The sequence below is a fragment of the Aquarana catesbeiana genome, linkage group LG10 (genome assembly GCF_042186555.1).
Source record: "Aquarana catesbeiana isolate 2022-GZ linkage group LG10, ASM4218655v1, whole genome shotgun sequence".
In the NCBI taxonomy this organism is placed as follows: Eukaryota; Metazoa; Chordata; class Amphibia; order Anura; family Ranidae; genus Aquarana; species Aquarana catesbeiana.
In genome coordinates this window covers 45,587,976-45,606,480 of record NC_133333.1, presented here as the reverse complement: position 1 = coordinate 45,606,480, position 18,505 = coordinate 45,587,976, and the positions used below count along the sequence as shown (strand labels likewise).

The window sequence follows — 18,505 nt, the reverse complement described above, 5'->3', positions numbered from 1 at the left end:
TTATTTTCAGGGAAACAGGGTAGGGCTTATTTGGGGGGTAGGGCCTATATTGCAGCCATCACTGACAATTACGCTAGGTCTTATTTTCAGGGTGTATATATATATATATATCTATATCTATATATATATATATAGATATTGTGGCAGAGCGTTGCCCTGCCAGGGTCTAGAAGGAGGATGTGACCCAGAATTCTCAACCAGACGGGTTTAGGGGCTCCAGGGCGTATGTAACATGAAGAGGAAACTGGCCTTTTAGTTTCCTCAGTGTTTTGCTAAGTCCACTTTGGGATCTGGAGCTCGGGGATTTTTGAGAGATCCGGGTGGGATGAAATCCATAGTCCTGGGTCCTGATTTAGAGAACAGCCAGCATACTGATTGGTCAGGTGTGTGCTGGGCTTTTAGTAGTAACCTGACCATGGTTCTGGGCTCTACCCCGGCAGATAGGAAGTCTGAGTACCAGAAGTCAGGAGGGCTCCACGTGGGAGCCAGTGCAGCAAGAGGCTGTTAGCTGTGTGCGTTGAAGGGCTTCAAAGCTGTGTGCACCAAGGTGGTCGGTGAAACAGTCTGTATAAGACAGACAAGGGTCTGGAGTGTAAGGCCAGAGCTGCAGTGCTACAAGTGAGAGCCAACTAGGCTGAATGTAGTTTTGTTGATGAAAAGGAATGCTAAAACCCCTGCGAGGGAAACCTATCTTTGTTCGTTGAACTTTCTTTTAATAAAAATGGGCAAACAAAGCCCTTAAAAAGAAGAACCAGCGAGTGGCGGTGTCCTTCAAGCTCTACATTTGATGTTAATCCTTTACAATATATATATATTTTATTATGATTATACACAATTTATATAGCGCCAACAGCGCTTTACAATGTAGGGGGGGCAGCATAATTACAGTACAGTTCAATATATATATTAGACATGTGCACAGCCAAAAAATTTGTTCATTTTCGTTTCATTAGTTTATTATTTTTTTTTCGTTTTTCAGGTCATGCGTTATCGCGATTCGTAAATTCGTTCATTCGTAAATTCGTTCATTCGTAAATTCGTTCATTCGTAAATTCGAACATTCGTTCATTTGTAAATTCGTACATTCGTACATTCGTAAATTAGAAAGTTCGGAAATTTGTAAATTCCAAGTTTGAAAATCCAAAAACCCGAAAATTCAAAAATCTGAAATAGTAACTAACTATTAAATTATAGGTATTGTAATTTCCTTTCAAATTTGACTGTCAGTGAACGTAACAAATACGAATTTATCCAAAGTTATGAATTATCCAAAATGAATGCTGCATCTAAACAAATGGAACGGAACAAATTAATAATAAATAATAATAATAAAACGTTATTATTATTGTTATTTATTATTATTAATTCATTACGTTCCATTCCGTTTTTTCGGATCATTCATAACTTCGGATAAATTTGTATGTGTTACGTTAACTAAAAGCCAAATTTGAAAGGAAATTACAATACCTATAATTTAAAAGTTACTAGTAATTACTAATAGTTAAGTTATTATTAACTATTATTTCAGATTTCCGAATTTTTGAATTTACAAATTTACGAATTCACTAATTTATTAATGTACGAATGCCCGAATTTACGAATGTCCAATTTTATCGAATTTCCGAATATTCGGAAAAAATTCGTTAAACGGGTTTTCGTTAATTTGGATATTCCCAAATTAACGAATTTGTCGAAATTCGTTAAAAAACGAATTCAGAATGAAATGAATTGCACATGCCTAAAATATATATATATATATATATATATATATATATATATATATATATATATATATATATATATGTTTTACTATAGTACATTCTGATTATTTTATTCTACCTGGAAACATTAGTATGCTGTTTTTAGAAAGACATCATAGGGCTTTAATTTTTATCTTATTCCTATTATCATTCTTCCATTTAATCATTGCATTGTACATACATTAGTAAATCAACCCTGTCTTTCTAATATCTGATCTAAAAAGACTTGTATCAATGTGTGTCATATACTTAACCCCTTCCCATCCAGGCCCGCCATCCCTGTAAGTGGGTCTTTTTTGCCCAGGGGTGGGATGGACTGCTCGATTGTGATTGGCTTTCACAGTGGCCATATGATCGGGAGCTCATCCTGCCAGCTCACAATCATTACTAGAGCTGTCTATAACAGTTTGGTCGCTATGCCAGGAGCATTACATGGGCGGCAAGAGGTTAACATTATTATTCTTTGTATCAATATTATTTTCTTTTTACCCCAGTTTTACTGTTTATGGGTCCCTCTAATTTCTATTTGGTATTTGGCATGTACAGTAATGTTGGTTTTCTCAATATTACCCGGTGCTATATAAATCATAGAGCACCCCTAGTCTTCCCAAATTGGGGATTGTACTGGCCGTGAGGATGCTGTTATATTTTACCAGTGGGAGTCTCAGTCTCCTGCACTATCGAAGATCGAGTATGAAATCACCTCCTCTTGCGCAGTCCCAATGTTTGCCATGGGGAGGCGTCAGATTCCTTCTTTTCATAAACTTATTACAGAATGACTCAGCTGTCTGCCTACATTGCTGTCAGGAGAAGTTAGTCTTCATCAAGCTTTAAAACAGGTCCCTTAGTGCATTCTGTATGATATTAATAAAGACAACTGCTCAAGCTTTGAGGAAAGGCGAGGTTTTCCTCCTGAAACACATTGGTTGTATTTGATGCTCTTAACCATTAAATGTTTTAAAAAAATCTTATGTGAAATGAACTTTTGTACCAGGCGCTCCTCTGTACATATCCAAAAGGCCACCATCTGGTGAGTGTTTCCTTGTGTCGCTCCTCTGTACACATCCAGGAGTCCACCATCTGGTGAGTGTTTCCTTGTGTCGCTCCTCTGTACACATCCAGGAGTCCACCATCTGGTGAGTGTTTCCTTGTGTCGCTATCAGAGAGGTATCAGCCTAGGACCAGAACAGGGTCCACCCATACTAGAATTCAATCACAGGTCTGAACCTTTTCTTCTATTGGTCCAGCGCTATCCCACACATCAGCCATAGACTCATTACAGACACTTTCACTTATACAACTTATATAGTGAAATATTTTTATTCTCTCTTTATTAAAGCTGAACTCCGGGATAAACAAATCAGTAATCCAGTGTGAAAGTTTATTACAGGAAGCCCCTTTACAGAGACAAAGACAGGTCATTGCTGGTCTTGTCTCCACCCCCTCCTGTAATTTCTACAGGCATCCCACAGCTATGCTCTCTGTTAGGCTATACACAGCACAGTGCTGATGTCACTGCTACTTTTGCAAGGTAACATCTGGGTTTGGGAAGGCATTTGGTGCACACAAAGTGGATTTATATAATTTGTGGCTATTGAGGCAAGAATGGTCCATTAGGGGCGCAGGTGCGCTGCCCCCCTGGTTTGCATGTGGGGATGCATTAGGGGCCAGACTCATAGGTTTCTATGAGGTTTTTTTTTAAAGCCACATGATTAGAGCCTGAGGCTCTAGTTGTCTTAAAAAAGGTTGGCCTCGGGGCAAAGAGCATTGCGTCCCAAACCCACCTACTTGTGACACTAGAAAATCAATATTCGCCATTGTCTTCCGCCTTCTCCTCCTTGCCCATCGGGACAGCAGGAAGAGAAGCCGCAGAGGGGCTAAGTGCGGACCTGGTGGGTGGGTTTGTTTGCCGCCCCCCCTTAAAAAGTTTAGAACCAGCCTCCAAAGTATTGAGGAATATATTTAATTGAAAGTTTTTGTGCCTGGAGTTCATGCATTAAAACCAATAAAAATTAAAGCTGAACATTGTCCCGGCATGAAGGTTTTGTTATAAAAAAGTAGAAAACCCATCATGCTCTGGGCTGTGGAGGCATTTACTAAACAACATTTTTTTTTTTTTTTAAATTTCATTTTTAAAAATAAAATATTGGAAACCTTAGCCCATCCAAAACTTATATTACATGTATGGGGTTGATGCTGGTGACTCACCCACAAGGTTCTTAAACTGCTTGGGGAACTCTGTAGAGAGACCCCATCAGCATGAGTGAGACAGACACAGAGTGGGTGTGGCAGGTGGGTGGAGCCAGGAACTTAGTACCTAGACCTTGTCCTGGGAGTTCCCAACTGTTGTGAAAAGCCAGCAGGTGACTCATTCTGCCAGCATCCACCCCGCATTGAAATATCAGTTTTGGTTGGATTTACCTTAACGTAGTAATAGGTAAGTGCTCACAGGGGACGGTCAGGGTGTAGAGATCACTGGTGCTTTGGCTGGCTATATTCCTGGCCTCACACTGATAGTTTCCAGCATCTGTATTATTCACACTGGAGAATTCGATGGTCGTGTTATCTGCTGATAATCTGATGTCATCTGGGAGAATGGAACCATCCTTCTTCCATATTATCTGATCAGCATTGACTGCAGAACATGTCAGGTTAACAGCATCAGATTCCTGGACCTGGGAGGGTGACGCTGTGATTATAGGTTTACTGACCGGCTCTGTAAATAAAGTACATCCATACATTAGATCACATTCAAACAATTGGGATCTAAGGTCAGTCCTGATCATATCATACCACACCATCTATGATCATACCTCCCAACACTAAGGAGACCATTTATAAAACATTCCAAATGCATTTGTACCAGCATTGCAAATAATCTTCATATTCTGTCTAATATATTTATTTTCTAGGATTACCAGCGTCATCTAGTGGCCATAATGCGGTACTTTCATGAAATACCTCAATCAGGAAAGTACCACATTATGGGCACTAGATGGCGCCGACAATCAAAGGAAATAAATATATTAGACACACTGAATTTTTACGATGGCTGTGCTAATGCTGTGACATTTGCACAGCTAAATTTTAACCACTTGCCGACGATCCGGCGCTGCTGTACTGCGGCAGAATGGCACGGCTGGGCGAAACGACGTTATGTAACATCGCTTCGCCCTGTGGCCACTAGGGGGCGCATGCGCGCCGCCTGCTCGCCCACGGAGCCGATGCGAGTGCCTGGCGGTCGCGATCACCGCCGGGCTTCCGCGATCGCTCAGGGCACACAGAGAACCAGGATCTGTGTGTGTAAACACACAGTTTCCGCTTCTCTGAGGGGAGAACAGACAGATCGTCTGTTCATACAGAGTATGAACAGCGATCTGTCATCTCCCCCAGACAGTCCCCTCCCCCCTTCAGTTAGAACACATGCTAGGACACGCTTAACTCCTTCACTGCCCCCTAGTGGTTAACCCCTTCACTGCCAGTGACTTTTTTACAGTAATCAATGCAATTTTATAGCACTGATCGCTGTAGAAATGCCAATGGTCCCAAAAATGTGTAATAAATGTCCGATGTGTCTGCCATAATGTCACACACATACATACATACATATCAGCTTAAACTGAGGAAAAAAAATAGTATTTTTTATATATTTTTGGGGATATTTATTATAGCAAAAAGTAAAAAATAATACGTTTTTATAAAATTGTCGCTATTTTTTTGTTTATAGCGCAAAAAATAAAAACCGCAGAGGTGATTAAATACCACCAAAAGAAAGCTCAATTTGTGGGGAAAAAAGGACGTCAATTTTGTTTGGGTGCAACGTCGCACGACCGCGCAATTGTCAGTTAAAGCGACGCAGTGCCGAATTGCAAAAAGTGCTCTGGTCAGGAAGGGGGTAAAATCTTCCGGGGCTGAAACGGCTAAAAATGGACCTGAAATGGCTAAAAAAGTTGATTATCAGATGACCATCAAATCATCTTTATGTTTCTATAATTGAATTTGAACAATGTGGTTTTTCAAGGTTGGTTTAAAATGGAAGGCTAGACAGCTCTGTATTAATTACCACTAATCACTAAATGTATTTCTTAAAATCGAGCAATGTATACCCAAATTTGACCTGGGATCCCCCACTGCTAAACCAAACCTTTTTTCTTTTTTTTTTTTTTTTTTGTTTGCTTTGGATAGAGTAGGGAACCCAAGAGAATCCAGTCAGATTTTTTTTTAAATTATTTCTGCATCCCCTTGTGGAGATTTTCCTTCTTTTCCTGTCCTAGGGAAACAACAGGAAGTGAGACCATACATGCTTTGATAAAAACGATTGATTTATTTTCCAATCAATCTCTTCTCAAAGGAATATTGGAACTATAGTCGACAACCTACTAGATCAATATGCCACACATTTGGAAAGTGTATTTTGATCAATAGAAAGATGGATACCGTATATACTCGAGTATAAGTCGAGGCCCTAATTTACCACAAAAAAATGGGAAAAACTTATTGACCCGAGTATAAGACGAGGGTGAGAAATGCACAGCTACTGTAAGTGGAAAGGAGGGTCAACAATGCCCATTTGCAGCCTCACTGTGCCCATTTGCAGCCATAGGTCCCCCGAACTTCAAACTCTGTAGTTAAGGGTTCCTAGATGCCTCCTAGCTGCAGCCAAAATTTGGGGTCTCTGAACCCAAATGATCCCGAAATGACATTGCTGCAGATGGACACAGTTGACCGAATTTGGGGCCCCGTATCTTGGGGCCACTTAGTGCTAGGAACCCCAAATTTAGTGTGCAAACCCAGTGGAACTAGCATCATAGAATTGTCAAAGCTGGGGTTTCTAGCACCAAGTGGTCCCTAGATACAGGGCCCCAAAAATCGGTTCAGAAAATGTCAAGCACTTTTCTGCAGCAAAGAATGACATTTTCCGAAACTATTTTGGGGCCCCGTATCTCTGGGCCACTTGGTGCTAGGAACCCCAGCTTTGGATATGTTATGGTACCAGTTCCACTGGGTTTGCACACCAAATTTGGGGTCAAAGCTGGGGTTCCTAGTACCAAGTGGCCCTGAGATACAGTGCCCCAAAATCGGTTCAGAAAATGTCAAGGACTTTTCTGCAGCAGAGAATGACATTTTCCGAACCGAATTTGAGGCCCCGTATCTTGGGGCCACTTAGTTACATAGTTACATAGTAGGTGAGGTTGAAAAAAGACACAAGTCCATCAAGTCCAACCTATGTGTGTGATTATGTGTCAGTATTACATTACATATCCCTGTATATTGCGGTCATTCAGGTGATTATCTAATAGTTTCTTGAAGCTATCAATGCTCCCCGCTGAGACCACCGCCTGTGGAAGGGAATTCCACATCCTTGCCGCTCTTACAGTAAAGAACCCTCTACGTAGTTTAAGGTTAAACCTCTTTTCCTCTAATTGCAATGAGTGGCCACGAGTCTTATTAAACTCTCTTCTGCGAAAAAGTTTTATCCCTATTGTGTGGTCACCAGTACAGTATTTGTAAATTGAAATCATATCCCCTCTCAAGCGTCTCTTCTCCAGAGAGAATAAGTTCAGTGCTCGCAACCTTTCCTCATAACTAAGATCCTCCAGACCCTTTATTAGCTTTGTTGCCCTTCTTTGTACTTGCTCCATTTCCAGTACGTCCCTCCTGAGGACTGGTGCCCAGAACTGGACAGCATACTCCAGGTGCGGGCGGACCAGAGTCTTGTAGAGCGGGAGAATTATCGTTTTATCTCTGCAGTTGATCCCCCTTTTAATGCATGCCAATATTCTGTTTGCTTTGTTAGCAGCAGCTTGGCATTGCATGCCGTTGCTGAGCCTATCATCCACTAGGACCCCCAAGTCCTTTTCCATCCTAGATTCCCCCAGAGGTTCTCCCCCCAGTGTATAGATTGCATTCATATTTTTGCCACCCAAATGCATTATTTTACATTTTTCTACATTGAACCTCATTTGCCATGTAGTCGCCCACCCCATTAATTTGTTCAGGTCTTTTTGCAAGATTTCCACATCCTGCGGAGAAGTTATTGCCCTGCTTAGCTTAGTATCGTCTGCAAATACAGAGATGGAACTGTTTATCCCATCCTCCAGGTCATTTATGAACAAATTAAATAGGATTGGTCCCAGCACAGAACCCTGGGGAACCCCACTACCCACCCCTGACCATTCTGAGTACTCCCCATTTATCACCACCCTCTGAACACGCCCTTGTAGCCAGTTTTCAATCCATGTACTCACCCTATGGTCCATGCCAACGCACCTTATTTTGTACAGTAAACGTTTATGGGGAACTGTGTCAAATGCTTTTGCAAAATCCAGATACACCACGTCTACGGGCCTTCCTTTATCTAGATGGCAACTCACCTCCTCATAGAAGGTTAATAGATTGGTTTGGCAAGAACGATTCTTCCTGAATCCATGCTGATTACTGCTAATGATATCATTCTTATTACTAAAATCTTGTATATAGTCCCTTATCATCCCCTCCAAGAGTTTACATACTATTGATGTTAGGCTAACTGGTCTGTAATTCCCAGGGATGTTTTTTGGGCCCTTTTTAAATATTGGTGCTACATTGGCTTTTCTCCAATCAGCTGGCACCATTCCAGTCAATAGACTGTCTGTAAAAATTAGGAACAACGGTCTGGCAATCACCTGACTGAGTTCCCTAAGTACCCTCGGATGCAAGCCATCTGGTCCCGGTGATTTATTAATGTTAAGTTTCTCAAGTCTAATTTTAATTCCGTCCTCTGTTAACCATGTAGGTGCTTCCTGTGTTGTGTCATGAGGATAAACACTGCAGTTTTGGTTACTGAAGCCCCCCGATTCACTCGTGAATACTGAGGAGAAGAATAAATTCAATACCTCTGCCATCTCCCCATCCTTTGTAACCAGATGTCCTTCCTCATTCTTTATGGGGCCAATATGGTCTGTCCTCCCTTTTTTACTGTTTACATACTTAAAGAATTTCTTGGGATTTTTTTTGCTCTCCTCCGCTATGTGTCTTTCATGTTCTATCTTAGCCATCCTAATTGCACCCTTACATTTCTTATTGCATTCTTTATAAATTCTGAATGCTGTGGATGATCCCTCAACCTTGTATTTTTTGAAGGCCTTCTCCTTTGCTTTTATATGCATTTTTACATTGGAGTTAAGCCATCCAGGATGTTTGTTCGCTCTTTTAAATTTATTACCCAATGGGATACATTGGCTAATGCCCTTATTTAATATGCTCTTAAAGCAAACCCATCTCTCCTCTGTATTCTTTGTTCCTAATATTTTATCCCAATTTATGCCTTTTAGCAAGGTTTGTAGTTTAGGGAAGTTGGCTCTTTTGAAATTCAGTGTCTTTGTGTTCCCTTCATGTCTCCTATTTGTGTGATTTATACTGAAACTAATTGACCTGTGATCGCTGTTACCTAAATTGCCCCGTATTTCCACATCTGTTATCAGGTCTGTATTGTTGGTAATCAGTAGATCTAGCAATGTTTTATTTCTAGTTGGTGCGTCTACCATCTGACCCATAAAATTGTCCTGCAAGACATTAAGGAACTGGCGAGCCTTAAATGAATGCGCGGTTCCCTCCGCCCAGTCTATGTCTGGATAATTAAAATCCCCCATTATGATAACACTTCCCATCCTTGCTGCTAATCCAATTTGTGATAGGAGATCCGTCTCCACTTCCTCCCTCAGGTTAGGGGGCCTATAGCATACTCCCAGTATTATTTTCCCCTTAGCTTCATCCCTTTGGAGCTCTACCCATAAAGATTCCACCTCCTCCCTAGCCCCCTCAGTGATGTCATCTCTCACATTCACTTGTACATTATTCTTGATATATAGGCATACCCCTCCCCCTTTTTTACCCTCTCTATCCTTGCGGTATAGGGTATACCCTTGAATGTTTGCCAGCCAATCATGAGAGCTGTTGAACCAGGTCTCTGAAATTCCCACAAAATCCAAATCCTCCTTGTACAACAGTATCTCTAGTTCACCCATCTTGTCCGCCAGGCTCCTGGCATTGGTGAACATGCCACATAGTTTAGACCGGTCGCATATTGTCCTCGTATTGGGTGTTTCAAGATTGCAACTTGGACTTGCTACTATACTCACCTTGTGTTTTTGTGCTTTGGTTAACCTACCACTAATGCCCCCAATACTACCCTCTGGAATATCTTCTGCGCTGGCTATCACTGTCTCTGGACCCTCCCCCCCATCGCCTAGTTTAAAAACCCCTCTAACTTTTTGGCCATCTTCATTCCCAGCAGATCTGCACCCTCCTCATTTAGGTGCAGTCCATCCCTTCTATAGTACCGGTTACCGACTGAGAAGTCGGCCCAGTCCTCCAGGAACCCAAACCCCTCCTTACTACACCAGCTCTTCAGCCACTTGTTTACTTCCCTAATCTCCCTCTGCCTCTCTGGTGTGGCTCGATGTACCGGTAGTATTCCTGAGAACACTACCTTGGAGGTCCTTTTCCTCAATTTAGCTCCTAAGTCCCTAAAATCGTTCTTTAGGACACTCCATCTGCCTCTGACTTTGTCATTGGTGCCAACGTGCACCATGACAGCCGGGTCTTCCCCAGCCCCTGCCAGTAATCTGTCCACAAGATCCGTGATGTGCCGAACCCGAGCGCCCGGTAGACAACATACTGTTCGGCGCTTCAGGTCTTGGTTACAGATTGCCCTCTCTGTCCTTCTAAGAATTGAGTCCCCTACCACCAGAATCTGTCTTTCCTTTCCCTTTGCTGCCCCCCCACTCTCACTGGAGGAGTTCTTCCCCTGGCAGCTAGGAGAGTCCCTCAACTCCAGCAGTGCTGGTCCCTGACTGGTTACACCAATGTCACTCAATGGAGCGTACTTATTGGGATGCTCCAGTCCTGGATCGGCCTCCCTGGCACTTCCCCCTCTACCCCTCCTGACTGTCACCCATCTACTCTTTGCTAGTGCCTGCACCTCTTTGTCTCCACCCGCCTCTGTGCTGGCCCCTGCCGGCACCTGCCGTGTACGTTCCTGGCTCACCTTTAGTATGGAGGGACTTCTCAGTGCTGACAGTTGCTTCCCCAGATTCAGAATCTGGGCTTCCAGGGAAACAATGTGCTTACATTTTGCACAGCAGTATTCGCCCTCGATCGGATGATCAAGGAACGCATACATGCGGCAAGATGTACAAAGAGTCGCCTCTCCACACCCGCCAGGCATCGTACCTATTAAATTTAGTGAGGATTTGGGGATTTTACCCTGTCCAAATTACCTAACAACTAGCTTCCTGGCACTAATACTCAAGACAATACACAGGTACACAATACACAAGTACTAACGATCCACACACACTACTCAGACAACACTCAGATACTCACACTACACAGGTACTATGACCCCTGTTATAACCTCCTGTTTTAAACTCTTGTTTATAACTCCCACTTAAAAAAGCTCCACTTACACCAAGCTCCACAGCTTCAAACTGAGCACGCTCAACTGAGTCCTACAACAAGTTAAATAGTCACCTGGGAGCAATTAACCACACCCTTAATTGATAGACTGATGAAACAAAAAAAAAAAAAAAAAAAAGAAAAGCTATTTAAAAAGTGACAGCAAAAGGCAAGATAAAAACTAAAAGGAAAAGTCCCCAAAATGCAACCCAGCAAACACCAACAGACAGCAGCAATACACACACCAACAGACAGCAGCAATACACACACCAACAGACAGCAGCAATACACACACCAACAGACAGCAGCAATACACACACCAACAGACACTTGGTTCTAGGAACTCCAAATTTGGTGTGCAGACCCAAGGGAACGGGTACCACAATATATCTAAATTTGGGGTTCCTAGCACCAAGTGGCCCTGAGATACGGGGCCCCACAGTTGGTTCGGAAAATAAAAAATTTTTGCTGCAGAAAAGTGCTTGACTCGAGTATAAGTCTAGGGGGGCACTTTCAGCACAAAAAAATGTGCTGAAAAACTCGACTTATACTGGAGTATATATGGTAGCTTAGGACTGTGTCTTACTGTTTCCACCTTGTAATCTCTTAATGTGATAAATCAAAATAGGATCACAGTCATGAATAAAATATATCAGCACTTTTGGTTAAAAAAAAAGTGCTGTGCTACTTTTTTTTTTTTTTGTCAGGGTAATGTTTATAAAAAAAAGAAAAAATATAACAGTGTTATATAGAAAATGTCAATCCTGAGATGGTGTAGGCTGCATTCTCAATGCAGGGTGATCTTGCTTTCGTTGGCTCTTCCCTACGCGTTTCATCATAAATTACATCATCGAGGGCATAGACGCTACGCTCATTCACCAAGCTATTTAGAGCAGAAGTGGGCACTGGAAAACTTTGAAATGGATGGTTAAAACCAGGGATATGCAATTAGTGGACCTCCAGCTGTTGTAAAACTACAAGTCCTATCATGCCTCTGCCTCTGGGTGTCATACTTGTGGCTGTCAGATTCCTGCAATGCCACATGGGACTTTGTAGTTCTGCAACAGCTGGAGGTCCGCTAATTGCATATCCCTGGTACAGTATAAATCATCATTACGGCAACCAAACCTCACTATGAACTTGGGACACAGTGCGCCATCTTGTGGACAAACAGAAAATTACATCTACTTCACATAAATGCAAACATCCAGGGAAGTTCAAGTAACCATCCCAAAAGGGTGTAGCACGGCACTTGTTTATCAATATTGTATAACAATTGATATCCAGCAGCTTAATTTTGTTTCTTTTACCCATTTGTAAGGTTTCAAATTGCACTTTACCTCAGTGCTATTGTGCTATTGATTGATGTAAAGTGATCGATAATGTTACGCCTTGGCCATGAACTCAGTTTAATTGAATCCAACCTAAACTTGATCTAAATAGAAGATAAAGGATTTCTTGTGAACAAAAAAAAATAGAAGATAAGGAAAGTTATGGCTGTTTGGATCAAAACAATCAAATCTGCAAACGATCAAACGCCCATGAACTGGATAAAAAAAAAAGTGAACCATGTATGGTCATCATTAGATAATTACCACTGTAATAGGTGCCCCCATTGGAGAGTTTCCCCTCCATTCCTGTTCTGATAGCAACTGTAATATTTACTATCACTTTCTATACTGGTGACAATAGAAACCATTTAAGGAACTGTAACACGGCCTTTAAGGGTTCACACTAAATTATTCTCTAACAACCAATCCGCTGTCAGATGTTCAGGAGGCAATCCTGTCGCCTCTTGAATGCCTGTTGTCTTTTTTTCTTTTTCAACTTACAAAGCATTCTCTGATTGGATGAGGTGAAGGAGCAGGGTGGTGATATTATGCTCTCCACCTCATCCAGTCAGAGAATGATTTTCACCCATTGAGAACATGCAATTCATTCTCTGAATGGGGCCTGTAATGAGCGGCCAACCATCTGTGTTGAGTAAACAGCAGGGAGGTCACTCAGCATGGGACCCAGAAGCAAGTGGAGAACATTGAAGTAGCCATGTCTACTATAGTAATATCCAGTTTGTAGAAGGATCCCCCCCAGCTATGGTATATGCATTGGTCCAAGCTGCACCACTATAACTATGTATAAAATACCAAACCTGGAGTTCATCTTTAAAGTGGTTGTAAACCCTCACTTATACCTAGTGAAGTGACTGGTCTCAGGTGATACACAGGGATGAAACAAATCCTCCCACATAAGTTGTACCTGTTTATCTGCAGTCTTCTCTACACCACTTAAAAGTACAGAATTTATAAGCTTGTCTGAGAGTTTAGAAAAAAGGGGGCAGAGAGCTGAAGTTACACTCTGCAGAGCTCAGTGAGGAGAGCTTTGAGAGCTAATTGGAGGGAAGGGACACACCCCCTCTCCACAGAGCTCACAGAAACAGAGCTGAGGCTGACAATCTTCTGCAGATCCCTTTCCTGCCACCTTTTTTTCTCGTGGTGTCAGGAAAACTTGTCAAAAGTGATTCATGCTGTGATAGCAGAGGAACGAAACAGAGGACAGAAATGGCACTTACTGAGACAGGCACACACTATAAAGGGATATGATTGTCTGAGGTTTACAACCACTTTAAAGAGAAACTGCAGTCTGCTCACATAATTTGTAATAAAAACATATTTGCCGTTCTGAAGCTTCCCTTTCAACCACTTTGCATATCCCTGATATATATAAAATAGTATGCAATTAGCAGACCTCCAGCTGTTGCAAAACTACAAATCCCATCATGCCTCTGCCTCTGGGTGTCATGCGTGTGGCTGTCAGAGTCTTGTTATGCCTCATGGGACTTGTAGTTCTGCAACAGCTGGAGGTCTGCTAAATGCATATCCCTGTTATATATACTGCTATACTGTACTTGCCAAATATGCTGCAGAAATCTCCCTCCACGGAGTCTGGCTGCAACCATTTTAACTGTGGGCATCTGAAGCTGCTGCCTATTCACTTCCTGGATTTACAAAGACACACAGAGGCACTAGGGTTGCCATCTGTCCGGGTTTGGAATCTTGCGTCCGGGTTTCAGACTGCCTGAAACCTGGACACATTATTCAGACTGGACTATGGCTTCACAGCAGGATTGCTGGCTGCAGTTGTCTAAGCTGAGAGTGTCAGTTACACTCTCTCACTCTGCCCAAAGCCAGCACTATCAATCCCCCCACATACAGATGGGAGAGGCAAGAGGGCTCGATCTGCTCCTCTTCCTCCCGCCTACCCCTCTGTGTCTGCCCACACTCTAATCCCCAGGGCTGTGCCTCATAAAAGGAAAGTGGGGACCTGAAAATTGAAGTCCAGCAGCCTCAGATACATCTGATGAGAGGTACTGACTGCCAAGGGGTGAGTGAGCTCACCATCCATCCCTGTCTGTGACTGAAGTCTCCCCACTTCTCTCTCCTGCCTCTGAGTGGCTACACTAAGGTTTATCAGGGTTCTCAGAGCACCCCTTACATCAGAGTTTCCCTTTACACCAGAGCCCACAGTGTTCCCCCTTACATCAGAGTCCTCTCCGTTCATCAGAGTTCGAAGGTGTTCCCCCTTAGATCAGGGTTCCCAGAGCATCCATTATGTTAGAGTCCCCAGAGTTCTCCCTTACATCAGAGTCTGCAGAGTCCTCCCTTACAGTGAATGGGAGTTCAAATGTAAAAGAGGAGCTCTGTAGATTCAGATATAAAAGGGGAATTCTGTGGACTCTGATGTAAAGGGGAACTCTTCTTATTAACTTCATATGGTTAGAAATGTTATTTAATAGCAAAAATATGTATAGTTTATACTATAAAAAAAATTGCTATGCGCCACTAAAGTGTTCGGGTTTGACTTGCAGAAAAGGTGGCAACCCTAATACCCCGTACACATGGTCGGACATTGATCGGACATTCCGACAACAAAATCCATGGATTTTTTCATACGGATGTTGGCTCAAACTTGTCTTGCATACACACGGTCACACAAAGTTGTCGGAAAATCCGATCGTTCTGAACGAGGTGACGTAAAACACGTACGTCGGGACTATAAACGGGGCAGTGGCCAATAGCTTTCATCTCTTTATTTATTCTGAGCATGCGTGGCACTTTGTGCGTCGGATTTGTGTACACACGATCGGAATTTCCGACAATGGATTTTGTTGTCAGAAAATTTTATAGCAAGATCTCAAACTTTGTGTGTCGGAAAATCCGTGATGGAGCCCACACACGGTCAGAATTTCCGACAACAAGGTCCTATCACAGATTTTCCGTTGGAAAATCCGACCGTGTGTACGGGGCATAAGAGGCACACCTTCAGCTCTGCAGCCCTGCAGGTCTCATTGACCCTCTTATGACTCATCCCCCCTCCATTCCTAGCAAACTTTCACAAGAGCTAGAAAAAAAGAGAGCTGTGCATGATGTCATAAGCCTAGGCTAATGACCAGACAAGAAACAGGAAGTGGGCTGTATAAGATATTTACTGGCAGAATAAAAAAAAATGTTTTACTATCCAACGTTAAAACAACAAGGGCAGAAGATTTAATAGATGGAAAGATGAAAAAATTACTGAAGACCTGCTTTAAGTCTCAAGGTTGTCCTGAGGGTCAAGTTCAGGTTAATGGTCAGATCATGTAAAGCTAGTTATTTAGCTCTCCATTTTTTTTTTGTTTGGCTGCCATACCATACAAGTAGCCTAACTAATTTCTTACACACGGACATAGAACAAGCTTGTAGATTAGGAGTCTTGACTTGACTTTACCATTCTACTTTGCATTCTGGTGACCAAAGGCAGTCAAACAATTGGTATTCTTATGCCGCGTACACACGAGCGGACTTTACGGCAGACTTTGCCCGGCAGACTTTGACGTACTTTACGACGGACTTTCTGAATGAACGGACTTGCCTACACACAATCCATCAAAGTCCGTCGAATTCGTACGTGATGACGTACGACCGGACTAAAACAAGGAAGTTCATAGCCAGTAGCCAATAGCTGCCCTAGCGTGGCTTTATGTCCGTCGAACTAGCATACAGACGGCAGACTTTTCGACCGGACTCGATTTCGAAGGATAGATTTGAAACATGTTTTAAATTAAAGTCCGTCCAACTTTTGAGAAAACAAAGTCCGCTGGAGCCCACACACAATCGAATTGTCCGACGAAATCCCGTCCGCCGGGCAAAGTCTGCCGTAAAGTCCGCTCGTCTGTACGCGGCATTAGAAGAAGTAAGAAATGGCCAATCACCATAACTCCCAGTGCAAGATTTTATAACCAAATTGTTAGTTTTGGACAAAGTGGGGAAGGGTTAGAACATCCATTAGTTTTTGTTGTTTTTTGCACTTTCTGTGGCTATTGGGGTGATACGTTTCTGAATTAAACTTTATGCTAATTTCCTGACTCAGTGACCACATAGGAACTTAAGAACCTCTCAGGATTATATTGCTCCTCTGTTGTGTGGATTTCTCCTTGCATCCTGTTTGGTCATCTGGAGAAAAAAATGCAGTGAAATCCTCCCAAATAAGTACACCAATGGCAATAAAAAACACGACAGAGGTTATAACTTCTCACTCATTCTAACCAGAACTGAAAATGACGGTGAAGGCTTTTTTTCTGAAACTGCCACATTCTAGGTCCAAACTCAGTGAAAAATGAATTCATGTCCACATGTGACACCAAAGAATGAAATGAATATGCTGTAAATGAATTAGTACTCACCATAAACTCTAAAGTCAATTGAAGCTTGATCAGGTGCAATCTGTGTCTGTATCTTGACCATGTATTGACCACCATCATGGACACTGAGATTCGTTATGGCCAAAGAACCATTGGAAAATGCTTGGACCCGTGTAAAATATTTATCTCCCACTATTATAGGGGAATCATCATTAGCCAAATAGGTGAGGATGTGATTTTCAGAATTTGTGTTTGGTCCTTTACACCAAAGGATAGTCAGAATCTTGCCGATAATTCCAGTAACATTTAAAGTGACTGAGCTTTGGATCACTGGATTCTCAGGGATCAGCTGAATATTGATTGCAGAGACAATGGCCATCCACGCACTGAGGACTGAAGACAGAACATGTGAAAAAAGAATCCAATACTAATCTTGCTATCGATACAGTTTATAACAAGTTAGATAATCAACAATTTTGGGGTATTCCATTCACACCTCGAAGTGTGAGTTGAGCACAGGTTAATGCAAATAGTTCATGTGAGTTGGCATGCTGTATTGTGTTTTAACATGTGATTTTCTCCTCGTGGAAGACGTTGCAGGGGTAGGCAACCTTGGCCCTCCAGCTGTTTTGAAACTACAAGTTCCATGGGACATTGCAAGACCCTAACAATCACAGGCATGACTCCTAGAGGCAGAGGAATGATGGGATTTGTAGTTTCACCACAGCTGGAGGGCCGAGGTTGCCTACCTTTGACGTAAAGGGTCTACTGCATGGCCTAGATGCCAAACTTATGTTGGCCTTCTGTTTTGCTTGTGCATTGATGCACACTGCGCTGACTTGTGGTAGCCAAGCATTGCCCAAGTGGGGCTTGCTCTACTTTTGTCCAGCTCAAACCAGCCCAAATCAGTGCAAAAACACCAGTGTGAATTGTTCCCATTCCCATACCTTATATTTCATAGGTCCTTGTGTTGGCATGCATTGAAATAAATGTGCCAACGCATCTGGTGTGAGTGGACCCTTATTTAGAGATGTTTCTATAAAATCCCCTGGTAGGGTATTTTTTCAAGCGTTTTTATAGGCAGAAGCTGGCAATAGATAGAAATTCACATATGGCCATCCCCATTAAACAGAAGTCGATCCTTAAACCCCTTAAAGGGCTGGGAGGCACGGACACCAAGGAGTTAAGATGCCAGGAGGTGGGGTTTATGATTATGTGACCACCGCAATCACTGCTTGCAATCGGAAGCTTTCCATTGGCCACTGGTAACTGTGCCGGGAGTGCTCAGCACAGCTGTTTATGCAATATGGCACAGAAATAAGAGGCCGCTCGGCGCCAAGGCCCACCTGCCGGGAGGCGGCTTATTTGCGTGTTTTGTGCTTAACCTGTTTGCTCGAACAGCACACAGTCACTTCCAGCACTTATGCCGCGTACACACGGTCTGACTTTTCGACCGGACTTGTCTGACAGACGCCGACGGACCAAATCCGGCGAACAATCCGACCGTGTGTGGGCTTCACCGGACCTTCAGCGGACTTTTCCAGTCGCAAATCTGACGGACTTTAGATTTGGAACATGCTTCAAATCTTTACGTCGTAACTCCGCCGGACCCAGAAATCCGCTCGTCTGT

General features: G+C 42.7%; 1 protein-coding gene across 6 annotated transcripts in view; it reads right to left on the bottom strand.

Moving 5' to 3' along the window:
* The window catches only part of LOC141110649 (cell adhesion molecule CEACAM1-like), a 50,165-nt gene that overhangs the window by 26,873 nt on the left and 4,787 nt on the right, over positions 1-18,505 (bottom strand). For 3 of the 6 annotated variants that reach the window (XM_073602126.1, XM_073602125.1, XM_073602124.1), the window contains 2 exons: positions 16,918-17,268; positions 4,210-4,476 (listed from right to left, as the gene is read on the bottom strand). In XM_073602126.1, the coding sequence (XP_073458227.1) occupies positions 4,210-4,476; positions 16,918-17,254 (604 nt within the window). In that variant the 5' untranslated portion in view covers positions 17,255-17,268. Of the gene's footprint in view, positions 1-4,181; positions 4,477-16,917; positions 17,269-18,505 lie in introns of all 6 variants that reach the window. The other 3 variants (XR_012236314.1, XR_012236313.1, XM_073602127.1) reach the window with 2 other exon arrangements.